General features: G+C 42.8%; 2 protein-coding genes across 2 annotated transcripts; one reads left to right on the forward strand and one right to left on the reverse strand.

The window, feature by feature from the left end:
• The first annotated feature begins 1,212 nt into the window (after positions 1-1,212).
• On the forward strand, positions 1,213-6,462 carry LOC100838492 (gamma-secretase subunit APH1-like). The gene is made up of 6 exons (XM_003572325.4): positions 1,213-1,498; positions 3,369-3,524; positions 3,653-3,738; positions 4,257-4,382; positions 4,614-4,741; positions 6,097-6,462. Exons 1-6 carry the CDS (start codon positions 1,386-1,388, stop codon positions 6,235-6,237), a joined length of 750 nt encoding a protein of 249 aa, XP_003572373.1. The 5' UTR covers positions 1,213-1,385; the 3' UTR covers positions 6,238-6,462.
• A 2,977-nt stretch (positions 6,463-9,439) lies between these two features.
• Positions 9,440-10,058, reverse strand: LOC100843983 (nodulin-related protein 1). The gene has a single exon (XM_003572341.4). The coding sequence runs from the start codon at positions 10,012-10,014 to the stop codon at positions 9,613-9,615; it is 402 nt and encodes a 133-aa protein (XP_003572389.1). The 5' UTR covers positions 10,015-10,058; the 3' UTR covers positions 9,440-9,612.
• Between the last annotated feature and the right edge of the window lie 1,893 nt (positions 10,059-11,951).

Consider the following 11,951-nt stretch of genomic DNA (forward strand, 5'->3'; position numbering starts at 1 on the left):
ATATGGCAGCGCCGGCACGGTTTATGCACTCCATGTTTTTGTGTGTTTCAGTTTTTTCCCTCCTTTAAGAAAAAGTTTCCCGTAGTAGTTCATTACTAGTCAACTTCTCATTTTTCACATTTTGCTTCGTAGACATACACAAATGCAAATTCTCAAATTATAAATGTGCAAGTTGCTCATTTGACTTAGCGGTACAAAATTGTACTACATCAGCGACACTTGCTATGGATCAGGATCAGAGAGAGGTCGCCATCCAGACCGACGACCGTCTCCTCCGGGTCAGGACCTGCTTCACCTCCATTTGTCGCACCGTGCCCCGTCGCTGCTGCCATGCTGCTCCTGTCGTCGTGCGCCGGCTCTGTCTGCTTCGTCGCCATCGCGCCCCTGCTGTACCGCCGACAAGGCACACCCTTCTCCGCCGCCGCCCCAGCTCGTCCCTGCTCCGCCGCCCAGCACCCCCCTTCTCCGCAGCGCGACATGCTCCGCCCCTAGCCCACGCCGCTCCACCGTCGCTGGACCCCTGCTCCGCCCCTGGCCCGCGGGTCTCCGTGTCCGCCACGCCTCCGGCCCACGGGGCTCACCCGTTGTTGCCGCTGCCCTTCGCGGCCACCGGCCCGCAGGCCCCACGCTGTCTCACCGCTGCTGCACGTCGCGACTGCCGAACGCTGCCGCCCTTTGCGGTCGCCCAGCGCACGCCACCGCCCTTTGCGGCTGCCGCCCTGCGTGCCCCATGCCACCGACAAGAGCTATCGGGAGGAGGAGATCAGGGGAGGAGGAGAGAGAAGAGATCAGGGGAGGTGGAGGAGAGAGGAGATATGGAGGAGATATGGAGGAGAAAGAAAGTTGGGAGGAGAATCGGGCGCGCTGTGTCTCTTGATGGCCTTGCACGAATTTCCAACAATGCCGTACCAGAAGACAACGGACGCCAATTATTAAATTACCCGTACAATACAAATATGTATGTATCTATATAAAAAACGTTTAGATACATGTAATATTTCGACAAGTAATATGGATGGGAGGCAGTATGAAAATCCAACAAACCACGCTTGGTTCTTGCGGTTGAGGGTTTACGGCACTCAAGTTTTTGAGCCATTTGGTCAGATGAATCGAGTTCGTATGCACAAGATTTTGAGTGAAAAGTCTTTCAACTTTCCGCCAAAGTAATTGGAACACGGGCTGGCCTTTTGTTGGTTCGCGTTCGCTCTGGCCTCTGGGGCTCTGCGCGCCGTATCGAGCATCGACCTTCGACCCGACCGTATCTGGCTCTCTCGCCCGGTCGCCCCGCGTTTCGGCCCCACCTCGTTCTTCCCTGGAATCTAGCCAGCCAGACAGACTTCCGTCCCCCTCTATCGCCGGCGGCGGAGAACCTGCGGCGAGACGAGATGACGGTGGCTGCGGGGGTGGGGTACGCGCTGATCGCGCTGGGCCCCGCCTTCTCCCTCTTCACCGGCGTCATCGCCAAGAAGCCCTTCCTCGTCCTCACCCTCCTCTCCAGGTCTCCCCCGAAACCCCAATCGTCTCTTAAACCTCCACTGCTGCGTTTGGATCAAATCGTTTGTTCCGATTTTAGTGTAGCAGTATAGTAGAATTATACGCAGCTTCCCGATTGGCGTAAGAAATTCAGCTGAGGCGTTCACGTGGGGATTCGTGAGGATTTCGGTCGCTTCTTGGTTCGCTTGTGCTAGGGTTTGCAGTTCCTTGTGGACCTCTACTCTTTTTGCCTCGCTGGCCGGTTTGCTGCTTGCAAGATCGATCCGTATGCTGCTTGCAAAAGCTATCTTGTGATGAATGTTGCTGATAATATTCCTCATCATACCTTGTGTTGGAGTGCAGGATACAGAGTGTATGATTCACAGGATGTACATGAGTACTGTTGGGGCTTCTAGTTCTGACACAACAGGAAACTTATAATGTGATAAGCAATCTTTTTGGCTGTCTTCCAGAATAAATTGTAGAGAATGTAAAATGTTTTTTAATGAAATTCTAAAAAAATAGTTGATGGCAAAACAAAATTCAATCGTCAGATCTGCTGTTACGTTTTCTGGTATCAAGCCACTGCAAGGACTGAATCTGTCTGTTCTCCAAGGAAATTAATTGTTAGAAATCATACGAGGGATATTTGCAATATTATATGGGATGTTAGCATATTTGTTATCTGGGATGTTAGTACTGTGGACAGTAGAATGTTTGTTTTTATTCTGTAAACTAACATTACTACTTTCATGCCTGTGTGGACATTGCTTGAAGTCTTCATCTATGAAATTTGTTTAGAATAAGAAAATTCTACAGTGGCAGCAAAGCAGTGCGACCATTAAAATCTATTCTCCTGTCCGCCTGCAATCATTCACAATATTTCAGTGTGCCCTTTGTTTGGAGATGTAGAATACACAAAAGTCTCAGTAGAATGCCTGGTATTGCTAACTGGTTAACATACTTCATCAAGAAACTTAAGGCTATATATCTGTGATATGTGATTTGGCATTTTGTAAAACTTCCAATCTGCTTCGTATGGCTTCATAAAGCATATCCATGGCTTTTTTAGATCAAAAATATCATTTGAAATCCTGTGTTGAAAAAGGAAACGCTTCATGGAGGTATCTGTATGATCCTAAACAAAAAGGTTCGTGACTCGGTCATCTGAACAATAGGAATTCAATCACCAAGCAAGTAGTATCATTAAGAAGGTACTGGGGGATTTTGAATCATGTGAGCTTCTTCGGCTTAGTTTCTATTAGACACAAGATCATGCTCTTACGCTTCTAAATAAGGTCCATTTTAGGACTTCTATATTCATATCCTTCTAATTTTTGCCCAACTTCTGTGCATTTATTAATTTGAGTAATATTCTCGACTATTTTTGGGTATGTCCTTCAGCAGTGATGCAGCCAGGAGGATGTGCACAGCCAGTAAGGCTACCTTTTTATAGTGCGATCAGGGTTAGAACTTAGGGAGGTTTTGATCGTATGATGTCTTGCGTGTTTTAATTTATTGGATTAGTTTCCAAAGCAACGGGATTAGTTATTATTTGGTTCCCAAGATATCGGTTTTGCCTCGGAAGAATCAGAAAGTCCACCGTCTATATTAGCATAAGTATTGTGCAAATCTGGGCGAGCAACATAATCTAGAAACCATCACTATCTATGTTGATCTCAGAGCCCTGTTGTAGCAATGAACTTTATCTAGCAGAACGGCAAGTGGCTCACTCCCCATAATCGATACCCTATTCCATCCAAACTCAACTGCTTGTGCTATGATTCTTAAGCCCCTAAAATAGAAAGTTCTACTATATGTTCTGTTATAACGATCCAAATGGAAATACATTATCATGATTGAAAATGTAATTACTGCCAAATTTATTCGTGCAGCACATTGTTTTGGCTTATAAGTTTGATAGTCATCTCGGGAATATGGAGGGGGTTTCTTCCTGTAAAATCAGGAGCATGGTGGCCATATGTACTTCTGATCCTTACATCTGTTATGTTTCAAGAAGGCATCCGTCTTGTCTTCTGGAGGCTTTACAAGTAGGTAAACCATATAAATTGTTGGAAGTTACTTCCTCTTGTTGGCAATTCATGTTCTTATGTGCCAAAGTGCTTGCAATAGAGGTTATACATTTATTTATTTTCCTTATGATATATCATTGTTTCAGGAAAGTGGAAGAGATGTTAGATGCATTTGCCGATAGAATATCTAAACCACGTCTCTCTTTGACAGACAAGATGCTCATTTCTTTAAGTAAGTTTTTCTGGTAATACATAACTATTGCTGGCTTGTGTTTTGCCCAGGATTTTAACTGGTTATAGACAGCTGCAGATATCTCTACGATTGTTCTATTTCTTTGAGTGAATGTGTGCATATCATAATTGGAGATGTGCTCAATCATGCCTCCAATTTAAAATGGGCCATGCATTGCAAATAAAATTCACAGCATTTTATAGTCATCCACTAGATCTTCAGGCGACTGTAATTCATTCCAACTCTAACAACAAGTATTACACAGGCTAATAGTTGCTTGTAGTATTCTAAATTTTGTAGTCGTGATAGAGCAAGCATAGCTTATTCGGTTCTCCAACATTTAATCTGGAACGACATAACCATGGATCATATTGTTGACTCAAGTGAATGCTAAATCCAAGGATGTGCATTCACTGATTGATTGATGGGAAACATTTGTTCTTCATTACTCTTCAGGATGTCACGAATTACTACTGCCACAGTTCTTTGCTCATCTCTATATTTATATGTTTGTGCAGCTGGTGGTTTAGGTCATGGACTCGCTCATGCAGTCTTTTTCTGTCTCAGCCTTTTAACTCCAGCATTTGGTCGAGCCACATTTTATGTCGAAAGGTGCTCCAGGATGCCATTTTTCCTAGTGTCAGGCAAGTCAGAGTTTTCCTTTACTCCCTAATAGTAGACACCATGGAATTGAAGAAACTTTCTTTCTAATTGGATGTCTGGTAAACAAATTCCAGGACAACTATTTTGGTTATAACACATTTTATTCTATGTTGTCAACATAGTTTGTTTCTCCAAGATCCAATGGTTTTGGCTGCCAAACTGCATTCTCCTGAATTTGTTTTCCTTTGCTAAACCATATGTACTATTTGCAGCCATCATTTCACTTGGATTCTTGCTCATCCATACTTTCTCGATGATTATTGCTTTTAATGGATATGGAGAGAGAAAGAAAAGTGACCAGATCTTTGTCCCAGTGGTTCATTTGATTGCTGCTGTAATGGTAAGAACTGGGTCTTAGATTGTTTTTGTTGGATTAAAATTCTCGCTGTCTCTTACAACTGGCCTGACAATGCTTGAACATATTTATGTTTGTTCTTTGCTTTAATGATCATGTCTATTGCATTGGTCATTTTCATCTGACCCCAATACATTGATGTAAAGAGGTCTTTGGTAAACTTTACCCCTTATATTGGGTCCATCCATTTACTCTTCACTAGTATAAACTGTTGTCTACTGAAATGTGGAAGATTTATCAATGGAAGTTGAATGCAGAATACCATAGGGTTGTTCAAAAACAAGTTCAGTTTTGCAAAAAATGTAGTCTCAGGTTCCTTCAAGATACTGTTATTATTGAACTGAAATTTCTTTCCATGTAGCTAATTGCTTGTGTGTTGCTACAGAAGTTCTTCTATTACATGAGTTCTGTAAACACTTCTGCCATCAAGGTTTCTAATTTTGTGCGAAATAGAATATTATCTCAAAATACACATCAATTGATAGTGATGCATATGCCTACTACATAGAATGTATGATCATTGCTCTTAGCAACTTAACAGGTAGTCTAAGTGAGGGTGAACAGATTGCCACCAACTCAGATCTTTATAATGCTCCTTCCGTGTCATATTAAGTGACTCAAATTTGCCCAAATATGGATGTATCTATACCTAAAAAGCGTCTAGATACATGTAATATTTGGGCACTTAATATGGGACGGATGGAGTAGTATAATATAATTTGTTGGCAACTTAAGAGGTAATTTGTTGAGGGTAAACGAATCTTCACCAACTCCGATCTTTATAAGGGTAAAGAAAATCTGATCAAATGTACAGAAGCATTGATTGAGCAAACATTGAATATTTGCTGTTTTCTGTAATTTTGACACCTATAGACTACTAATTCTGTGTGGTTTTGAAGTAATTTCATATTGCACGGATGACTGAACAATTGAAATATTTTCACCTATTATGATTTTCATCTATATCACTTCATCGAGTTAAGGTAATAATAGTATGTATACCTCAACCATGTAGTCCTTCCTTTTCTTTTTAGGGCGTAATTTGTTTCAGTAAGACAAGCCTTTGAGCGACAATTACTTCGTAAATATATGATTTATTTGATACAACATCACAATCATTAATGAGTACTTTTTTAATACCAATGTAATGACATTAATTCTATCTCATATAAATTGCATCCTAATGATGTAATTTTTGGTCAAAGGCTTGTCTTAATGAAACAAACTACACCCTATAAAAAGAAAGAATTCTACCATATGTTGTTGCTTTTGATAAATCAGATTCAAACTATGCATTGCTGGATTTATGCCTAACCTATTGTGTGATTTGCTCATTTCAGACACTAATTAACCTTGCGCCAGGAGGCTGTCTCATTGGTACGCCTTTGTTATGCGTCATGGCTGCGGTTACCTTACAGTACTCATGGCGAATGGTAGAGCAGAGACTAACTGAGCAGCAGCATCGTCAGTTTAACAGCTAGCGTTTGCCCTATGCTCGTTGCATGAAATTTCATCTTGTAGGCTTGTCTGTATGTTGTTCTTTTGCTAGGACAACAGTGCGTAGATTTAGTGATTATGCTACTAGCGTGCTAAGATTATTAAAACAATGTTCACGGTGAGCCCGTGCCTTTCTGTTGGGTTGCTCCTGGTACTTCTACTGTGATGATCTTATTGTTATATGGATAGGTGCAAAGTTTCATCGCTCAGTTACTTTGCACTCTTGATGAATATTCTCATCCACAAGTACTTGCACTTAGTGACTACCCCGGCTATCATTATAACTTAAACCATTGCGCTACCAACTTGATTTGGTTAAAGGGAAATATCCAGTGAAAACTCTCTTTGGGTGCAAACTTGCAAACTTTCGTCTTAGGCCATCCGATCTAAAACGTACCGTCCAGATGAGAGGTGGGAATGAAACCCATCACTTAAACACGATTTTTTTAGAAAACCCCCTGCCAAGCCCAGCTTTAGCGCGATACAGGGAGAGAAAACGATTCACAAGTCCCTGTTCCCGACTTCCTGTTCCCTGCCGATGTGGCGAGTGGCGACCTGGATATCATTGACGCCGGCGACCCTGCCCTCTCCTTGCAACGGCGACCATCGAACCAGCCCTCTCCTCGCTAGGGAAGCCGGAGACCCGGCCCTCTACTCTTGACGGTGGCCGGTGCCCAACCCGAAACCCCTCTCCTCGGCCGCCTCACACCGCTCCTCTTGCGAGGGTAAATCCGAGGCCACAGCCTTGCGGCGGCATAGCAGCCGCGCGGGCGGCGGCGTTGCACCACGCAGTACCCAAGGAGGCGCTGGAACCCTGCTGCAGCCACCGCGACCTGGCGCCGCCCCGACCCCACGGCCGGGCGCGACGGCAATCTCCTCGACGTTGCTTGCCTGGCGGCTGCGGCGCTGCGAAGGTCACCTTGTCGCCTGCCGTGGGCTGTATGGCCTGAATTTCTACGGCTGGTTGGTTTCTGAAGCTGCGAGCTGCTGTGTTGCTGGAGCCATCCAAATTGATCGGGGAAGGATGTGTTTCTGCATCATGAGTTGCTCCCTCGTTGCAATCGTGGGTTTGTAAAACCAAATCACAACTATGCACGGCAGGGGACAAAGAATCAGCGGCAAGGTTGCTTATGACGGTCAGACAATGGTGTGTGCTCAGAAGGGCGGGTCACGGCCGGCAGAGAACGGGCCGGGGCATCACGGATTCATGGCCATCGACAGAGCACGTGGCGGCGGAGCGCCTGGAATAACAGTCCGCGGAGGAGTGCTGGACGGTCAGACGGGGCAATTAGATGTTTAGGAACAACCCTGCAGTCGGGAGGAAGGCCAACACCAGCTACCGGAACAACATCGATGCTCCATCAGCGGGCAGCAAAGAAACCATTAGACGGCGAAGAAACGAACCGTTTTTTCTTTTTACATAAAATGAAGCGTTAGGAAGCGGGGGGTTTCTGAAAAATTGCGTCTAAGTGATGGGTTTCATTCCCACCTCTCATCTGGACGGTACGTTTTAGATCGGATGGCTTAGGCCGAAAGTTTGCAAGTTTGCACCTAAATAGAGTTTTCACTGGATATTTTCCCTTGTTAAAAGTGACAATTATTCAGTAACTTAGGTATTTATTTATTTATTTATTTATTTATTTTCTTCCATCCGGAATGATGTTGCAATATACCTCCTGTGCTTTGGATGTGGATTCCCAAATGGTGGCTCTCTTCTAGAGTTAAGTTCATATAACCCTTGAACTATGAGGGTGGGACTACTTTACCCCATAACTTCAAAACCGGTTATTTAACCTCCCTGAAATTCGACAAATCACCACTTGAGACCACATCGAGCTGTTTTTGGGGTGGTTTTGCTGTCTTGGCGGCTGGGAAATGTCACACTGTCTGATTTAGGGCGGTAATTAGTTTGAGCATGATCTATATATAACAAAACGTCATCATTTCAGTTGCATCTCAAAACGTGAAACTTCAAAGAGCATGAATTTGATCATGCTTAACACAATGTAGAAATAGCATACACTTGTCCAAAAGCTAAGATAGCTTGAACACGAGCATGCTTAACATATCAAAATATCTAAATTAGCCAGACACTATTAACCCTCGTGATGAGAGCGAGCTTCTCCTGTTGTCTAATTTCAGCTCTGAGGATGAACCCTAGTTTTCGGAATGAAAAAGGAAGGAAATAAAAGGGAAATGGAAAATGAGGAAGATCTGAAAAAGTTGACGGGGCTTTCCCCGGCTAGACCAACTGATCTCCGCGCTAAAATTGACATTATGACATTTGTCAGTCGCCATGTCAGCAAAACGCCGGGGTGATTTGTCTGGTTTTGTGAAATTCAAGGGGTTAAGTAATCGGTTTTGAAGTGCACAGAGTAAAAGTAGTTCCACCCTCGTGGTTCAGGGGGTTATATGGACTTAACTCTCTCTTGTAATGCTATATTTTTATTTTATTTTGCGGAACCTACCTCCAAAACGTGAAGTAAATACCAGCCCTCCTACTAAAAATACAACAATCCAAGTAGGTCTAGCTAATTGCCTAGGTTTATCTTCACTACATGATGTCCATTTGTGTAGGCAGAAAAACTGCCGGCAAAAGTGACCTACGCCGACAGTTGAGGCTGCTTGCTATATTGCTGACGGGAAAGTTCCTTGGATCAAAGTCTAGTCTTTTGTGGATTCAATTGTTAGATTGCTTTAAAAAAATAGTATTGCCATTAATTTAGGAATAAGTGATTACAAATCTGAAGGATGCAAAAAATTACAAAAAGGCCCTTTGTAACACAAGGGCTATCCAACCACTCATGGAGGGGACACGTGTAAGGCCATGTGTTCTTGCTCCCTCTTGTAGTTAAAGAATATCTTGAACAAGCATGGACGCTCCAACTGATGCACTCACTGACTCACATAATTCAACAAATGGAGTGACTGTGCTCTTCCGCCCTAATTACAACACACATGCTGTCAGGCAAACAGGTTTAGGAAGATCTACGAAGTGCATGCTGCAGTGTAAAGCTAGCTTGGGAAACTGAGTTATCACGAGCAAGAAATATTTCCAGGAGAACAATTAGTAGGGAACAAAATCTGTTACTGGCTGACCATAAGAATGATATATGAGCGCAACTGAAATCCTCCAAGCACTCCACAAAAAAAAGATTAAAAAAAAAATCCTCCAAGCAGGAGCAGCTAGCACACAATTGGATGATTTATTATACAGACTGTATGTAGGAGTAAGTACTTTTACAAAAGCAAATATCAGCGGTTAACATAATCAAGCACACAGCCACAACAGTAAATAGATAAGCAAAGCAGCACACAGACTTTAGCACGTACGAGCTACACATGCATAATCGCAAGATCTACTTCATGAAGCCCTGAGCCATCTTGAACAGACCGCCGCCGCTCTCCTCCGCTTCAGGCTTCGGTGCAGGCTCCTTGGGCGCCTCCTCCTCCGCTTCCGGCTTCGGCGGCGCATCGACGGCAGCAGCTGGAGGTGCCGCGGCGTCGGTAGGCTTCTCCTCGGTGCCGCCGGCGCTGTACTGCTTCAGGTACACCTCGGCCTTCTCCATGTACTGCCCCACCGGCTTGTCCTCCAGCTTGGCGTAGGCGGAGGCGGAGTCCAGGATCTCCGCAGAGGCGCCCGCGACCTTCTTCTTGTCCACGTTCTCCACGCTCTTCTCCTGGAACGCAGACATGGCGGACTCCGCCACCAACTTGCCGCTCGACATCAGGTCACCGGATGACTTCTTGAAATTCTCCATGGAAGAAGTTTGGATGTAGATGCTGTGGAAGTGTGTATGGTGTTGCCATCTTTATACGCGGAGGCCGGGAAATCTAGATGGGGATGGACAACAGTAGAGAAAGCTACTTCTGTGGTCCAGTTCGGAAATGGGGAAGGAAATATCTCCACCTCATAAAGACAGTTGGACAGATCGATGAAAGCTACGAGAAAATGCAACTCCAAAACTGCGCCTATGAAAAAAAAAAATGCTTGGTCCTTGTGTTGCCAGCAAAGTCTAGAAATAATCTCTCGATCCAACCGCACACATTTGGTCTCTCAATTAGTAAAATTGCTTCAAGTTTTTTGAAACTTCTTTTACTGTTTTTTTTACTACACCTGACATGATTTTTTTCACATCGGCTACCACGATGCACATTGAATGGACCAATGTGTATTGGTTTGACCATTTCTGGGAGAAACCTAACGCCATTGTGACATCTCATGTGAAAAATTCTAAGGGAAAGCATGTCACATAAAGGCAAAACCAGTCAAAACCATTAAAATACGGGAGAGTAACCAAAAGTATCCTGTTTTATAAATTGAGTCACCAAATGTATAAAATTTCGAGTCCAGGAACCATTTCTAAACTTTTTTGCCAATTGAGGGAAAGATATTAACATATCCAGAATTTACATTGTGGGTATGCAACTTTTCTTCTTAAAAAAATGGAACTTGATATGTTAATTTCCAAAGAAAAAAAAGTGTGTCGTTGCATACACTTTTAGTTGTTTTAGAAAAACTATATTGTTCATGTTTTATGCATGTAAATGAACATATTGTTTTATGAAGCGTGTAAATGAGCACATATTTTTTTAGCGAGTTGTAGTTCCCAGATTACACTTCATCTCCTACCATGTAAATACAAAATAAGAAAACATATCCAAAATTAGTTACATTGTGGGATAGAGCTTCAAGTGCAAATTTTAGAAGAATAGCATGTCAATCTGAGTGGTGTTGTACAAAAATAGCATACACTTTTAGTTGTTGTTTTACACTGACTCTGGGTGTTTGGCTCTTAATTAGATTCATTGATTTCAGTGAAAAAATAAAGAACTATCTTTTTTATGTATGTATAAAATCATATACTCCCTCCGCCCAACAAAAGATGTCTCAAGTTTGTCAAAATTTGGATGTATCTAGACATGACTTAGTATATAGATGCATTCAAATTTAGTCAAAGTCGAGACATCCTTTGTTGGATGGAGGGATTATTTTAAGTTTCAATTAAAAAAACATCCCACATGTACCTGCATAGTTTACTACTCCCTCCGATCCTAAGTTGTTGTCGAAATATTCCATGTATCTAGACACTTTTTAAGAATAGATACATCTATATTTAGGCAAATTTGAGTCAAGAATTTAGGATCAGAGTGAGTACAAATTTGTAAAAATTTATTTGTGGACTACATGAAAAAGACATGTGTGGAACGAAAACATTTTTTCATGATTTTTTTTTTGTTTTCTGATTTATTTATTTTAACCACGGTCCACAAAAATGCATTTTCTGTTATAAAAAGATTATATTGTTGGTTACCATTGGCCTAATCATGTGTATCCTTCCATAGAAACATAAACAGTTTGCTCGGTTACAGCCCTCTCGGAATGTACCTCGCTCCTGAAGTTGAAGGAATTGTGTGTTTACTCCTTCCTTATGATCCCATCTTGCAAAAATCTAGGGTAAACACGAAAGGACAGAAGAAAAAGTGACTGAGGCTGATAGCCATCGGCACTACTCCGTGTCAACAAATCTGAGCACATGATCCTTTTTCAGGTAAAGGCATGCATCAGATATGGAGAATCAGCTAAAGGGGGCAATAATTGCTAGCGAATTTACAGAAAGAAGCAAGTGGCTAATGGGAGCGCAGATGCCCGTCTATAGGCAGGGAAAGTGATGGCAATGCAACCAAACCTGCTTAG

The sequence above is a fragment of the Brachypodium distachyon genome, chromosome 3 (assembly GCF_000005505.3).
Source record: "Brachypodium distachyon strain Bd21 chromosome 3, Brachypodium_distachyon_v3.0, whole genome shotgun sequence".
NCBI classification, from domain to species: Eukaryota; Viridiplantae; Streptophyta; class Magnoliopsida; order Poales; family Poaceae; genus Brachypodium; species Brachypodium distachyon.